This window comes from Desmodus rotundus, chromosome 11 (assembly GCF_022682495.2).
Source record: "Desmodus rotundus isolate HL8 chromosome 11, HLdesRot8A.1, whole genome shotgun sequence".
Taxonomy (NCBI): Eukaryota; Metazoa; Chordata; class Mammalia; order Chiroptera; family Phyllostomidae; genus Desmodus; species Desmodus rotundus.
The window spans coordinates 36,884,671-36,900,901 of record NC_071397.1 but is presented as its reverse complement, the minus strand read 5'-3'; the positions used below and the strand labels follow the sequence as shown (position 1 = coordinate 36,900,901).

General features: G+C 39.1%; 1 protein-coding gene across 1 annotated transcript in view; it reads right to left on the bottom strand.

Moving 5' to 3' along the window:
* SH3BGRL2 (SH3 domain binding glutamate rich protein like 2) overlaps positions 1-16,231 on the bottom strand; it is a 62,645-nt gene that overhangs the window by 14,912 nt on the left and 31,502 nt on the right. Inside the window, exon 2 of the mRNA XM_053913563.1 lies at positions 11,788-11,973. Within this exon, the coding sequence (XP_053769538.1) occupies positions 11,788-11,973 (186 nt within the window). The remainder of the gene's footprint in view (positions 1-11,787; positions 11,974-16,231) is intronic.

The window sequence follows — 16,231 nt, the reverse complement described above, 5'->3', positions numbered from 1 at the left end:
AAAGGCTAAACTTAGTTACGAGAATCCCTCAGGTAGTGACAGTTTTGTCACTCCCCTCTCACAGGGGTTTAGTTAGACAGGGTTATATGCCCTCCCAAACGTGACTCCTCACGGAACTAAACAGTTCCGTGGGGAACAGTATTTGTATGTCTAAAACAATATAAATATATACATACTAATATAATAGTTATTATAGTTACAAAAGAGATTGTGACATGAGCTTTAGTAATGTTAAAGTGAGTGCGTGTGTAAATCAAATGGGAAGGAAATGAGAGAAGCAGAGAATACAAATCTCTTTTCATCTTTCAAGGAAAAAAGGAAACAGTTTACATTTAAAATCAAGGAAGGTATACATTAGTATATGAAACAGAGAGGTGATAACTTAAGAATCTCACAAAAGTGGCTCTGTCTTGGGAATCTGGGGGAGGTCACACGTACAGAAGGGCAGAGGAAAACAGACTCTTCACTTTGACCTTCCTGTCAACAGGCTTTATTGTCTTAACATTGATATTAACATGGCCTTAATAGCTTAACAGTTTTGTTTTCTTTTCATTAGTTTTATCTATATAAGGCTCAGAAAAAATTTTTTTAACAAAAAGAAAACTGCCCATTTGGATATTAGTTAAAAGACACTGCTAAACAGGCACCTGGGGTGGCCTGAAACTGGGTGAAGCTTTGCAATATTCAGAGCACAATTTGTCTTTATAAAAGACATGTCCCAGGCACTCGTCACTGTCGAATATTTATTTAGTTTTTTAGAGAGAGGGGAAAAGAGGGAGAAAGAGGGGGAGAGAAACATCCATGTGCCATCGGTTGCCTCTCACACGCCCACAACTGGGGACCTGGCTGGCAACCCAGGCCTGTGGCCTGATGGGAATCAAACCAGTGACCTTTCAATCTGTAGGCCGGCACTCAATCCACTGAGCCACACCACCGAGGGCGACTGTAGAGTACTGAAGCAAATACCTCAGGTGAAATGGGAGGTTAAACATTTATAGACAGAAGAATAAAATCATGAAGAATAACTAATTAAACTGTAATGCTCTGGGCATACACAGCTGATCAACAATCAGTGAGGAAGAGGACTTGGTATCACCCATATCCCAACACCCAGCCTTTCCTTTCCTAGCAGCTGTCAGTCAGGAAGACGTGTAAGATTATTTACAGTAAAATATCTAAAGGAGAAGATTCTTTGTGATTAGATAAGTGATCTTTTAGACAGAAGGACTTGGAAGACTTCTGTCTTTTAGACAGAAGGACTTAGAATTTCTAAGGAAATTCTACCCATGGGATATGTGAGCTTCTATTAGAGGTAATTTCTGAAGTAGATGTCATTGCAAAATTTAGAAATTTCAATGAGCTTACTTATGAGATATTTGGCTTTGACTTTTATTAATAAAATGAGAATGGAAATGCTCAGAACCTTGACAAGGCAAGCCCCAACATAATGGGGAGAGCTCCCTGCTCCACTAAAAACACCTGTGTAGTCACCCATTCACGGAACCAAATTTTGTTAAATATGGTCTATGTTCCCAGCATTCTGATAGGGACCAGATACTAAGATAAATATGCCATGAAGCCTGCAGAGGGTGAGCACAAGGAACTCAGAGACTGGCTGAAGGCAAAGACATTGGGGAAAAAAAGAAAGAAAATTCTATGAGATAAATGTCATAATAGTGGTAATAAGGCACGGGTTTGCTGGGCATGGGGGAGGGGGAGGAATAAGCAGAGTCCTAGTTAACTAGAGAAAGCTCAATAACAAGGCCCTTTTAGAGTCTGAGACAGAAATAGGGCAGAACTATATAGGAGGTTAAATTACAGGACTTGGTAACAAACTGACTATTGATTGAGATGAGGAAAAACAGGTGAATGGTGACGTTTAGGGCTTTGCCTTTAGCATCACGTAGATGATGCAGCCATTAACACTACACATATAGCACCCAGATTGTAGAGACAGAGCACAATTTCCCGGGGATAACCAAAATTTTGAACTTCAGCCCTCAGCACTGCCCCCCAGCTTTTTCCTTCACTGACTCTCAACAGTTTAACCCAATTAATGCAGACAGACTTCAATATAGGTCAAAATTTCTGTCCATCACTACAGTCTATTCTGCCAGAAGACACACTTAATTTTCATGAAGGAGGCTTGGGAAACAGCTAATCCCATGTTTCTCAAACACAAGCATTGAAGATCCCTAGGAGGCAGAGGAAAATGTGAATGGACCATCTAGAGAGGGGTAAACTATGGAGGGGCCTGAGAGCTCACCATGGTGTTGACATTTTTGAAGGGCTACAAAACAAGAAAAAACAACTGAACAGAAAACCATGCAGCAGAGAACCAGGAGGCCTGCAAAGCCTAAAGTATTTAAGAGGTGGCCCAACCCATTATCTAGAGGATTGGAGGATATATTTTCAGGCAGCCACTGAAAATGTGAAATTTCCCTGAAGCCCTGTTTATCTTCATACTTTATGGAAACCAGTCATCCTATCCCGTAATATGTTAGTGTTTGTTCTACTGTTTAAAAATACTATGTTTTGTTGTTTGACAGAGGACTCTAAGGAAAGGAGGAAGAGTGGAATAGTCTAAAATGAGAATGCACTTTCTGAAATAACATTCAACCCAATGCACTCTTCAGAAAGCTTGCCAGTTACAAACTATTGTTTCCAGTGGCTGGAAACAAACTAGCCCACTGTAGGGGAATAATTACGTTAATTATAATAATCCACCCAAGGCAATAATATGCAACCTTTAAAAAGTAAGTTTACAATTACATGAAAACTTTTGGTTAGAGAACAAAGCAGGGCACAAATGGTATATATAGTATGATCAAACTATATGATTAAAAAAGATTAATCTACTTGTAAGAAAAGAGTGTATTAGAGAGCTAAAACTGTTCCCCCTTTCTTTCTCATTCTCATTTAAAAATCTTCCTCCACTTGCATATTCATTTTAGTGCTGGGAAAAAAGAAATGATGATGATGATGGATAACCAGTGCAATATGAAAACTTTAAAAATCTCTTTCCAACAAACTTCTTGTGAGACCTTTGGCTAAAGATCATTTATTCATGTATGAATATACGAGGTCAGTCTAGCAGATATCCAGCCATGTAATATGAAAAATAGAGACATTTATTGAAGAAGATACAAGATATATTGTACATAGGACAATGACACCTCAGTCCCCTTCCAAGTAGGCACGGTGGGACCTCACACAGTTCTCCCAATCACCATCAGTCACCCCATCATATTTTCCTGAATCTCACTGACAGTCTGAAATCTCTTCCCTCTCAAATGTGACTTCAATTTTGGGAAAAGCCAGAATTCGCAGGGCACCAAATCTGGGCTGAATCACCTGGGTGATTTGATGTTTCACCAAAAAACCGCACAAGATGTGATGCATGAGCAGGAGTGTTATTGTGATGAAGCTGCCAATCACCAGTTCCCCATAGTTGCGGCCTTCTGAATAATCTGAAGTTTCTGCGGAGGAATGTTCAAGCTTAACGCAAAATTTGATGCAGATTCGTTGCTCTACTCACTCAGTCATTTTGAATGCAACGGCCACACAGTACACATGCTCATTCAGTGGTGTCTTCTGCCCCTACTGACTAGTACAGTGAAGTCACCATCATTCACACAAGCACATTCCAGATCACTCTCCTTGGCTGCCAGGTTACATCAGGGTCACACAAACCATTCTCGTTATATTAACAACAGTTGTTAATATAACAAGACAGACCTCATATGTGCACACTCACATACATTTATTAAAAAGAAAATTATATGTATGAATCAGGGATTTGTAAAACTGATAAAGGACTTGGTTCTTCATGCTTCCAAAAAGACCCCAAACACAATTAAAATAAATTATCCCAAAGCAATCTTCTCACAAGTCTTAAATAAACACTACAGTTGGAAACAACACAAGTCAAAAATGTGGGTGTTCTTATGCTGTGCTTCTGAGCCTCCACCAAATGTGATGTAATACATTTCCTTGTCTCCTCATATTGGAAAGATAACATAGGGGCACAGATGCCACAAAGAACCATTGCTGGTCACTTAGCTTTCCTGTGTCTCCTGAGATTAGTCAACCCCCTCCAGTCTACTTTCAGCCTCCAATTAATCAAGATAATATGGGGAAAGGCCAAATCATTACTTAAACTGGCCAAGTGCTTTCATCAAACCTTATTTGGTTAGCAATACATGCAATGTATGGGTGCAAATTTAATATTCAATAATTACCATCTAAAGGTACAAAAGAGTAATTTAACAGTTTAAAACATAAATAATCTCATGGAAAATGATAAAAGTTTATCTTTCTAAAAATTGTCTGTCTTTCAGCTGAGCTGTCCTCTCTTAATTGTAAGAGAGGGCTTTACATGAGTAACTTGAACTACGTGTTCCACCGTGTACCCATCTCTTTCCCCACCTTCACCTACTGAGTACTGGCATCCTCAGCCAAACCTATACCCACGTGTCCTGACTATCTGAATGGTCACTGTGTTTTCCCTCTTGATGGTTAATCCACAAACTGGTTAATGTGACCTTGGTCAAATGAAATTTGGCTGCATTCCCATTTCTGAATACTAGTTTTGATTAAAAAATAAAAATTAATAAATTAATTTAGCAAGGTAGCAGGACAACAACATATAAAAATCACTTGTGTTTCTATACATTAATAATGAATAATTGGAAAAGGAAATTTAAAAATAATTGCATTTACAGTAGCACAAAAAGAATGAAATATTTAGGAGTAAACCAAACTGAGGAGGTAAAACACTTATACACTAAAACCTACAAAATATTGTTGAAAGAAATGAATGTCGACACAAATAAATGAAGACACTCCATGTTCATATCAAAGACTTAACATAGTTATGTGGATATGACTCAAAGAAATCTAAAGATTCAACAAAATCCCTATCAAAATCTCAATGACATTTTTTGCAGAAATAGAAAAAAAAATCATACTAAAATTCATACTGAATCTCAAGGGACCCCCAAGTACACAAAAGAAGTTTTAAAAAAAGGACAAAGTTTCTACAACTTTAAAGGACTCACACGTCCTCATTTCAAAACATATTATGAAATTATAGAAACAAAACAGTGGGGTACTGGCATAAAGACAGACATATGGACCAATATAACAGAACAGAGAGTTCAAAAAAGTAAACCCTCACATATGTGGTCAAATGATCTTCAACACAAGTACCAAGACCTCTCAATGGGGAAAAAACAGTCTCTTCAACAATGGTGCTGGGAAAACTAGATATTGACATGCAAAAGAATGAACATGTACTCTCACCTTATACCATATATAAAAATTAACTACATATGAATTAAAAACCTAAACATAAAGGCCCAAAACTATTAAACTGCTAAAAGAAAAAAAAAGTGGGGGAAAAGCTTCATGATATGGTATTTGTTGCTGGGAACTGCCCTGCCTGGTTTCAGAAGCTGTAGAACCCCATGGATAAGGCTGAGTGAGGGACGTTGGGACCATAAGCCACTAAGGAGACAAAGCTTATCTCCCTGGCAGGGAGAGCCACCTCTGCTCACTTTACTTCAACCTGCTTGGCCCCAAGTGGATGACTGGTTAACCAATGATGGGTAAGATTCCTCAAAGGATGGACAACCTAAGACAGGCATGGTCATGAAGGGGGGCCCTCAGGGAAGCCCTTGGGGGGCTATAGAAAAAGGGGGTGATGGACCCTCACCCCTCGGCTCTGACATAGCCTGAGTCCTCATTCTGTCTGCAAGAAGTCTCCTAATCTCTTGGCTGCCGTACTTCCCTTGCCTGACTTAAGCCTGAAACAATGACAGAGGGCAGTGCAGCCCTGTGCTGGAAAGGGTGGGTTCCCTGGGGTGATCAGGCCTAAGAATACATAAAATCCTGTGAAACCTGCTTTGCTAAGAATGCCCTCAATTTTCTGATAAGGGTCCGAGTATAAAATGAGTTTGTTCCCCAAAGTTTTATGGCCCTTTAGCTAACTGACCCTGACTCAGAATAAGCCCTCATAGTTCTTTGTATGTTATCTATTGTTTGGTCCTTACTACCTGACAATGATTGATGAGCTTTACCTGTATTCCTGTGCAAACTGAACCAAATAAAAGCCCATTGAGGAAAAGGCTCCTGGTCCTTCTCCTTTGAGAGATCGGCCACCTTTCCTCCCCAAACAGATCATGTCTTGGTAGACTTATTCTAATTCACGGCAGACGGGGGGCTCTGCAGGCAAAGCTCCCCCACAATTTGGCAAGTAATGACTTCTTGGATATGACTCCAAAGCACAGGCAACCAAAGGAAAAATATACAAATGGGAGTATGTTAAACTTAAAAACATTTGCTCATCAAATGATATAACCAACAGAGTGAAAGGCAACCAAAGAATGGCAGAAAATATTACAAATTAGATGGCTGATAAGGGGTTAGTATCCAGATTATACAAAGAACCCTTACAACTAAAAAACAAAAAATCAAATAATCTGATTTAAAAAAATGGGCAAAGGATGTGAACAGACATTTCTCCAAAACTGATATACAAATGGACAAGCACGTGAGATACTTAACATCACTCATCAGCAGATAAATGCAAATCAAAGCCACAATGAGATATGACATCACACCCATTAGGATGTCTACTCACAAAACAAAACCAGGGAATAACAAGTGTTGGTGGGGATGTGAAGTTGGAACCCTGTGCACTGTTGGTGGGACTGTAAATTGGTGCAACCACAATGGAAAACAGTATGGCAGTTCCTTGAAAAATTAAATAGAACTACCATCTGATGCAGAAATCTCATTTCTAGGTATATTTCCAAAAGAATTAAAAGCAAGATCTCGAAGAGATACTTACAAACCCATGTTCATAGCAGCACTATTCACAATATCCAAAAGGTGGAACCAACCTAATGTCTCTCCACAGATGAACAAAATGTGGTCTATACATACAATGGAAGCCTTAAAAAGGAAAGGAATATTGTCACAGGTTTCAATGCTCTAGGCTTAATGTGTGTATCCCACCAAAATTTGTATGTTGAAATGCTAATGCCCAAAGCACTTTGGAAGGTGATTAGGTCATGAGGGCTTAGAGACTGATGCCATCATAAAAAAGGTCCGAGACCTCCCTTGTCCCTTCTACCATGTGAGAACACTGAAGGAAGTTGGTAGTCTGCAGCCCAGAGAGGGCCTTCACCAGAACCCAACCATGCTGTCACACTATTCTTGGACTTCCAGCCTTCAGAACTGTGCAAAATAAGTTTCTGATGTTTTTAAGGCACCCAGTCTGTAGGATTGTGTTATAGCAGCCTTATGGCCTAAGACATACAACACGGGTGAACACTGAGGCCATTATGCTAAGTGAAACGAACCAGTCACAAAAGGACAAATACTGTGTAAGTTATGTCTCTGAGGTGTCTAAAAGTAGGGAAATTCATAGATATAGAAAGTAGGATAGTTGCCAGGGACTAGGGGGGTTGGAAACAAATAGGAGTTGTTTAATGAGCATAAACTTTCAGTTCTGCCAAATGGAAGAGCTCTGGAGATCTGTTTTACAACAATGTGAGTATATTTAACACAACTGAACTGTACACCTAAAGGTGGTTAAGACAGTGAATTTTATTATATATGTTTTTACCACAAAAAATATTTTAGTAAAAAAATAAAACAAGAAAAATACATGAAGAAATCCAAATCCTTTTTTTTTTTTTTTTTTGCTTAATAGGGAGGAAATAAAAAGAAATGTAAGGGGAGTAAATATTTTCCTTCTATACAGATATAAGGATTTTCATTTCTAGTGCATTCCACACTTGCCAGTTCCACTGCAGTCTGTATCTTGAACATGATGACATGAGCTTTCAAAAACCCAAATCAGACACTAAAACCATCAGCAAAGTGCTGGGTGTTCGGATGTTTACTGTTAGGTCCCCGTTTCCTGAGAAGGCTCTTGATCATGGTAAGATACTCCATGGAAAGAGCATGAACAATCAGTCCGTGCCAGTTTGAGTTCTGGACCACAAACAACAAAAATGGACCCTGACAACTTGGAAGGGATTTATAGAGATATTGTGGGGAGTTCACATGATCCACATTTAAACCTGGAGAATTCAGAAAAAAGGAGGCATTTCCACATCTGGGTAGCCAAGAAGTCACCCAGGCCACACCTCAGGATCAGCCTCATGAAGACATCAGCCATGGCTACGTCTGGTCCCATTGCCTTGAACACTCAATGCTAACCTTCAACTAATCATGTGTTTCTGCATCATCCCCTCCATGTTCAAATTCTGGGGTGGGAGAACTGATGAGGCATGCCAGGGAGCTTCCATTCAATAGGGACTTCCCAATAGGCAGAATAACAAAAGGCTGAAAAGAGAGAAGGCAATTGTCTACATTGGTTACCATGTAGCTTGGCAGCTGCATATGTCTCACCTGCCCAGCTCATCTGTTTAAGATAAAGCAGTAAGTTTCTAGTCAACTCCAGGAAATAGGAGAATCTCCATGCTTACTGGGTCCTGTCACTTGCAATGTGGCAGTTTTCCACAGGTTATCTAATCAAGGAACAACACTCACAACTATCACTGGGTAAAGCTGGGATGTATGAGGCTATGGTAATTAGTTGCCTTCTAAAGCTTTTGCTTTTGTCAAAGTCAAATTTGCATGACCTTTATGAGAGCAGACACTGTCTTCAAAACTCCTGCCAGAACAGACCGTAAGTCAGAGTGCATATACCAGCACTGCTGTGACCATCACCACGCTCAAGCAGAGAAGATGCCGTTTATTGGGCAGTTTAATCAATCTGTAGCCTCTAGCCAGATATCAGTCATTCTGAAAAAATTTCCATTGACTCCAAAAGGCAAAGATACAAAGAGATTCAGAAAGTCATAAACAGGTGAAAATATGAAGATTTATTTAACAACATTACACTCAAATATATTCCTCTATTCAAAGGGCTCTGAAGAATTCTGCTTTTATGATGATAGAGCAAAGATGCCTCTACCTCCTTTGTCTTGTAAAGTCAACAAAACAACAAAGATTTAAAAAGCCATAATCTCCATTTTAAGAAAAGATAAAGCTAGGCGACATCTATAGCCCTGAATTACAGCATGGGCAGGAAGTGGGTAGAGAAGTGGTGAAAGTTGTTGGAGTGCAGGATGGTCAAACCTTAGTGTCTGCAGAGGCTGCATCAACAAGGCACAAGCTGCAGGGCCCCTAGGAAACATCAGGAACTGGAGGCATCTGCTATCATGAAGGTGGGGTGAGTGGGATATCAGAACACAAGGAGACTGTCTGAAAATCTATATAAGTAGTAATCAGACTCCCACGGTGCCTCCCAAAGGAGCTAGAAACTACACAGTTAACAGACACGGTTTCTGGGAAGCAGCAAACTTATAAACACCAGCAATGAAGAGAGTGGGGATGAACACAGGGATATGAAGTGAAAAAATGTGTATAACAGACAGTGAGACCCTCTAGTCCTCTCACTCTATGTGGCCAGAACGCCATCAGCCAGGCTGACGTTTCCAAAGCAAGAAACTAAACGGCCATTCTCTGAAAAAATTAAACTATCATCTGAGAAAAGACTTAACAGTTACTACTATAACTATAGGCAATGAGAATGTTGACAGGTTACTCAATGATCCTATAGAAAAGTCCAGTGAGAAGCACAGCTTCTAATGAGTTTTCTTGTGCCTCACCTATTAAACAAAAGACAAGGATCACCCGACATCTGAGGAAAGCCCAAGACACTCCGGAGAGAAGACCAAAATAAACAAAGTGAAAAAAAAGGAAGTTAGGGAAACAGGGACAATACTGGCAAGAGAAGAAAACTTCAAAAAAATCATATTAATATGTCCACTGAGGTAAAATCTTGCATTCATCTCATAAAAGCACAGCATTATTAAAAAGAAAAGATCAGAAAGTAAGAAGGGGGGAAAATATGACATAAAAAACTGCAATGAAAGGATTCAGAGGTTAAGTTAAAGAAATCTCCCAGAAAGTAGAACAAAAAGTTAGAGAAGTGGACAATCTAAAAGCAAAACAAAACAAAACAAACAAGCAAAAAAGAATATTAGAAAAATCAATGTAAGAAGTCCAATATCTAAGTTAATAGGCATTCCAGAGAAAAGGTACAAGGAAAAAAAATTCTCAAAGAAAATAATATAAGAACATTTTTAATGACTCCATTATATAACTCTTAGATTATAAGAACCTGCTGAGCACTGACCTTAATGAATGAAAAATAGCTTATATTGTAGTAATGCACCAAAAAAAGCTTAGAAATCATGTGTGTAAGAGATCTTATTAAAACCTTGCATAGAAGAAACTGACAAAAATGACAGATCAAGGAAAATGGCGTTAGACTTCACAATTGCAGAACTCGAAGCTGAAGCTGAAGGATATTGAAGCAAAACCATCAAAATTCTTCCCAAGAATTCTATAGTCAGCTAAACTACCACTCAACTACCAAACCAGAATAATGGCACTTTCATACCTGCAAAGTCTGAGAAACAGAATACTATAAGGCTTTTGTTTAAGCCTTCTAGCATTATTTGACTAACAGCTTTACTTTAATTTCATACTGTACAGTCTCCACATTTTCAACTATTACCTCAGTTTGGGCTGCAAGCACAAGGGGACATTTTCTAGACTCAGTAATCATGAATGAAATCCACCACATTCTTACCCTAACAATATGAGATTATGATATTAAAAAATCCCACATAATAATAACCTTCATTCTTATATAATAATGTACTTTAAAAGCACTTTAGAAACAGTCATAAATATCCTGTGAAGATAGATACTATCATCCTTTCCTTAAAGACGAGAAAATTGAGACTCATAGAGATGATTTTCCGAAAGTGCCACAGCCAGCATGAAGACAGACCAGAACTCAGATCTACATCTAGTGCTGTGTTCAGGATTCTCCTCTTGACATGTATGTGAAAACTCTGTGCACAATCCTTACGGCTTTATGTTGTGATATCTCGTTCTCCCTTACGCACACTGGAAACTGTTTCCTTCCGAACAACCAAAAACACTCGGTCATCCCTTTTCTCCACCCTAATGACACCTCTGCTATTCATTTCCCCTCAAGCACGGCACACTGTAGCCTAGCCCCTTGCCCTTCTCCAGACCATCCTTACAGCACTGCAATGGGTCCCAAAACAAGCACTGACTTATATAGTCAGAGCTCTGGCAAGAGGCAAATTCTAACTACTCATTAGAAAGAAACTTCTTGATTTTTTTCTTAACCTAAGGGTGAGAAGGAAAATAAATAATTAGACAAAAGGGACTTCATCTTCTCATATATTACAGACAGCAGGAAGGAACCTAGTGTATTTTATATGTTCAGAATGATCCATCTGGCTCATTATAGTAAAAAAAAAAGTTTATAATCAACTATTAGTTTTTTATACCATAAAGGGATAAGGGTTCAAAAATAATTACCCCTTCCAGTCTGCCGCCGAAAATATATTAATCAAAAAATATGCTTTGAAGTTTAGAACACAATAAAAACATACACACAGCTTCCCTTCCCACCCCATCTTCCAAAGCCAACAGCAAGACAGGAAAACTCCCAGATGGACATGCACTCAGACTCACACACACTGTCTGTAATTTCGGGCTCACATCCCTTCCTCCTCTACTTCACCCTCTGTTAGACTTGTGGACCTGAATAGGCACTGGATGAAGAGGTTACAGTCCTCACTGAAAAAAACACTGTGCTGTGGGAAACTCTTTGATGTGAGTAATGCAAAGAAATAGTGTAGTAACAGTTTAGCAACTTACTCCACAGTATCGGTCACCATTAAATATCTGAGGTGGCAGAGGGTTGCCCTGAGCAGGCTTCTTTTCTGGGGGGATGTTTTTGTACATCCATTGCCTCTGTTCTTCTGACATTGTGATATCCACCTCCTCAAACTCTATCTTGTTGGCTTCCAGAAATCTAACCACATCTTGCTGTTTCTTCTTTATCTGAAGAGAGAAAACAAATAAAGAGAAATGTTCATCTGAAACAATATGTAGATATTCCCAAACTAAACTAGATTCGATTTCTCATTGTCAGAGGTCACTGATACAGAAAAGAGGTGATTCATGTAGGTGCTGTCCACTCTCCACTCTGTGGACATCCAGCAGAGGTCTAAGCAAGTCCTGACACCATGACTTCTTCACCTGGACTCCCCAGAACCCTGGGGCACAACTCGGATTGCTTAGAAGAACAGACTAGGTATGAGGTGAGAGATTCACATAGTTCTGAGAGGGCCACAACCACTCCTCCCTCACACCCAAAGGAGTTGACATTTACAGTCGTGAAAGCTCTCTCTCTTCAAAACCATTTGAAAACTATGTATGGCCTATCTGAGATGTCGACATTTCATTGATTCCTGGGAGCAGCCATGTTTTTATTCCTCTCAGAAACCTCCTTCAGATATTCCACAGCTGAAGCCACTGGCATGAAAGCATCCTCTCATCAATTCACAAGAGAAAAGTGTTCTCTACTTCTAAGGTGAGAGTAAGTAACAAGCACTACTTAATTTTGAAATCTATTTGTTAACCCTTTTCATTCCTCTGATCTTTCATGTTTCCTTCCTCAGTCACTAGGGGTCACGTATGTTCTTCAAGAGCTGAAAACACGTTTGTAGTTCTCAAAATGTTATTAATTTTCTTAATTTAAGGGTTTATATTAATAACTAATTTAGATGGGGATGACAAAATTCACTGCTTTAAACACAGTGTGTAAAACATGAGAAAACAAGCTTGCTTTTCCTAAGTGATTCTGGAAAATGTGCACAGGGAACAAACTTAAGTGGTGAAGTAAATCTTATAATGGCTAGAGAATCATTTTCAGAGGTCAAGCAGCCAGAAAGACCTCTTGTCACAGGAAATAAAATGTTTGAAAAACAAACTGTCACATAGCAATTGCCTCCACCAACCCTTTCCCCCCAAAGCCTCAATGACAGATGTCTCTGAGTTGGAAATCTGTCATATGCCATGAGCAAAGGGATTGCAATCACTGGGTTGAAGTCTATGAATGACTAACAAGAGCAAAGTTGGTAAGAAATAAAATGCTGACAAAATAGGACATCTTTAAGCTCAATGATGTTGTTAAATGAGATAATTACTGTATGATTATAAATCCAAATTGATATTGGCATTATCTTAATTTCTTGATTAATTTATTAAAAAGTTTTTTTCTGACATACAATTTCAGAAATGTAGTTATATTATTTCAAAACTTCAGCTTGCAAAAAAGTATCTTTCATCCTACTTAATTTCCCATTACATCCCTACGAAGTAGATTTTATTATTCCTGAGGTCAAAGTAGTCACCTATTTTGATCAAGATCCCAGTGTGTGTTCTTGTCAAGATAATCATGTCATTCCCCTCTTTTAAATTGTTCTTTAGTAACCCTCATTGCCTTTGGAAGAACATATGAGATCTGTCCAGAAAAAGTCCAGCCATTGTTAATATAAAGAGAACAGTTTGCACGACATCAGTGTAACCTGGCAGCCAAGGAGAGTGGACTGGAATGAGCATGTGTGAACAATGCTGACTTAACTGTACTAGTCAGTGGGGGCAGTAGACACCACTGAGTGAGCATGTGCATTGTGTGGCCGTTGCATTCCAAATGACTGAGTGAGTAGAGCAACAAATCTGCATCAAATTTTGCATTAAGCTTGAACATTTCTCCCCTGCAGAAACTATTCAGATGATCCAGAAGGCTTTGGGGATGATGCAATGAGTGCAGTGCAAATAAAAGTGTGGCACAAATGCTTCAAAGATGGTCAAGAATCTGTTGAAAGTGATCCACGTTCTGGAAGGCCTGCAACAAGCAGAACACCTGAGAGTGTTGAATGTGTACAGGCTGCAATCAACAGAGATCTGTGCCTGGGAGCATGAAAACTAGAAGCTGATCTGGGGATTCAAAAAAATACTGCATCCAAGATTTTGATGCAGGATCTTGGCATGAAACCTGTCATGGCAAAATTCATTCTGTGGTTTCTGCTACCAGAACAGAAGGAACATCATGATGCAGTTGCTAATGATTTGATTCAAACCGCTACCGGTGAACCAGATTTCCTCAAGAAGGTCATAACCAGAGATACATCATGGGTCTATGGCTATGATCTGGAAACAAAGGCCCAGTCGTCCCAGTGGAAGTTGCCTGGTTCTCCACAGCCAAAGAAGGTGCAGCAAAGTCGCAGCAAGATCAAGACCATGTCCACTGAGTTGTTTGATTGGAAAGGTGTTGTCCATCGTGAGTATGCTCCTCCAGGCCAAACAATGAATAAGCAGTACTACCTCAATGTTCCTCACGGGTTGAGAGATACAATACTATGAAAAAGGCAGCAGCTATGGGCAACTGGTGATTGGCAGCTTTATCACGACATGCACCCGTTCATGTATCACATCTCGTGAGTTTTTTGGCAAAACATCAAATCACCCAGTTGACCCAGACCCGCTACAGCTCAGATTTGGTGCCCTGTGATTTCTGGCTTTTCCCAAAATTAAAACCCCCTTTAAAAGGGAAGAGATATCAGATCTTAGATGAGATTCAGGAAAATACAACAGGGCAGCTGATGGCAATTCCAACAAAGAATTCTGCAGAGTGTTTTGAACAGTGGAAGAGGTGCTTGGAGAACTACATGAGGCCCCAAGGTGCCCACTTTGAAGGGAACTGATGCATCATTGTCCTACATACAATGTTCTTGTACCCTGTATCTTCTTCAGTAAGTGTCTCTATTTTTCATACTACATGGCTGGATACTTTCTGAACATACCTCTATACCTTTCTGAGCATAGAGCACAATGTCCTTTGACTATAAAAGCAGTGTATTTACATATTTAAAAGTGTAGAAATTGTAAAAACAAACAAAAAGTTACCTACAATCCTATTACCCAGACAACCACTGTGAAAACTTAATTAGAGGCCAGAGCCTGGATTTGATGTTCCTATATGGAAATCTACATTCCAGCACATGTCAAATGTTCATGGGAGTGATCAGAAGTGAAGCTGTTACACAGTCAAACCTTGGTTTTCCAAACGATGTATATACATATAACATCTACCTCTACCCCACAATGTACCTAAAAACTCACACATTCTCAATTCTAGGGTACTCACACAGTGTCTTTACGTCTCCACCTCCCTGGCCTATACACATAGATAGATCTCTCTCACACACAGTACAGCATTTACTGCTGGACTATAATCCCCTACACATCGCAAATGGTCTTTTCCTTCAGGATCACACTGGGTAAAAAAATAGCTGTGCCTTGTTCCTCTCACTGAGCAATAAATCATGAATACTGTCCCCTGCCATTAAAAGTTTTCAAGAGAATAAATTTTAGTATCTCCCTGGCAATTCCATCATGTAGATGTTCAGTCAACTCCCTCTGTTGTTGGATACTTAGTATACTTGTAACGTTCACCACTAGAGATAATATCGTGCAGTGAATCTATTTATAAATCTCTTATTGTCTCCCACAACACTACTGCATGGCAAAGCCCTACAAATGAAAGCCAAGGGAAAGGGCAGAGACATTTTTCAGGCTCCTGATGGATAGCTGCTTTTCAACAAGGCCACATTGGTCAAAAAGGACAAACTTCCAGTTATAAAATAAGTAAGTCCTGGGGATATAGTGTACAGCATGGTGACTATAGTTAATACTGCACTGCATATTTGAAACTTGCTAAAAAAGTAGATCTTCAAAAGTGTCATCAACAAAGAAATTTGTAACATGATGCGGTGATGGAGGTTAACTAGACTTACTGTGGTGATCATTTTGCAACATACATACATATTGAACCATTATGTTGTACACCTGAAACCAATGTTGTATGTCAAAAATACCCCAATAAAAATACAAGACCACATCAGTTTACACTCCCATTTAAATATCAATATTTAAAAGTATCCACGTCTCAACACCTCTCCCTCTTTACAGCCAATATTTGAAAACTGTATTGCAGAAGATTAAAGCTCAAATGATGGATGTTAACTAAACTTACTACAGTCATCATATCACACACACACATACATATATACATATATACATACATATATACACACACATCAAGTCATTACACTGTACACCTTAAAGTTATACAATGTTATGTCAATTATATCTCAGTAAAACTAAAGAAAAAAAGAGAAAGAGCTGTTCTAAAAAAATTCAAATGCATAATTCCACACTGACAATGCTCAGGAAGCAAAGACAGCTCCTCACC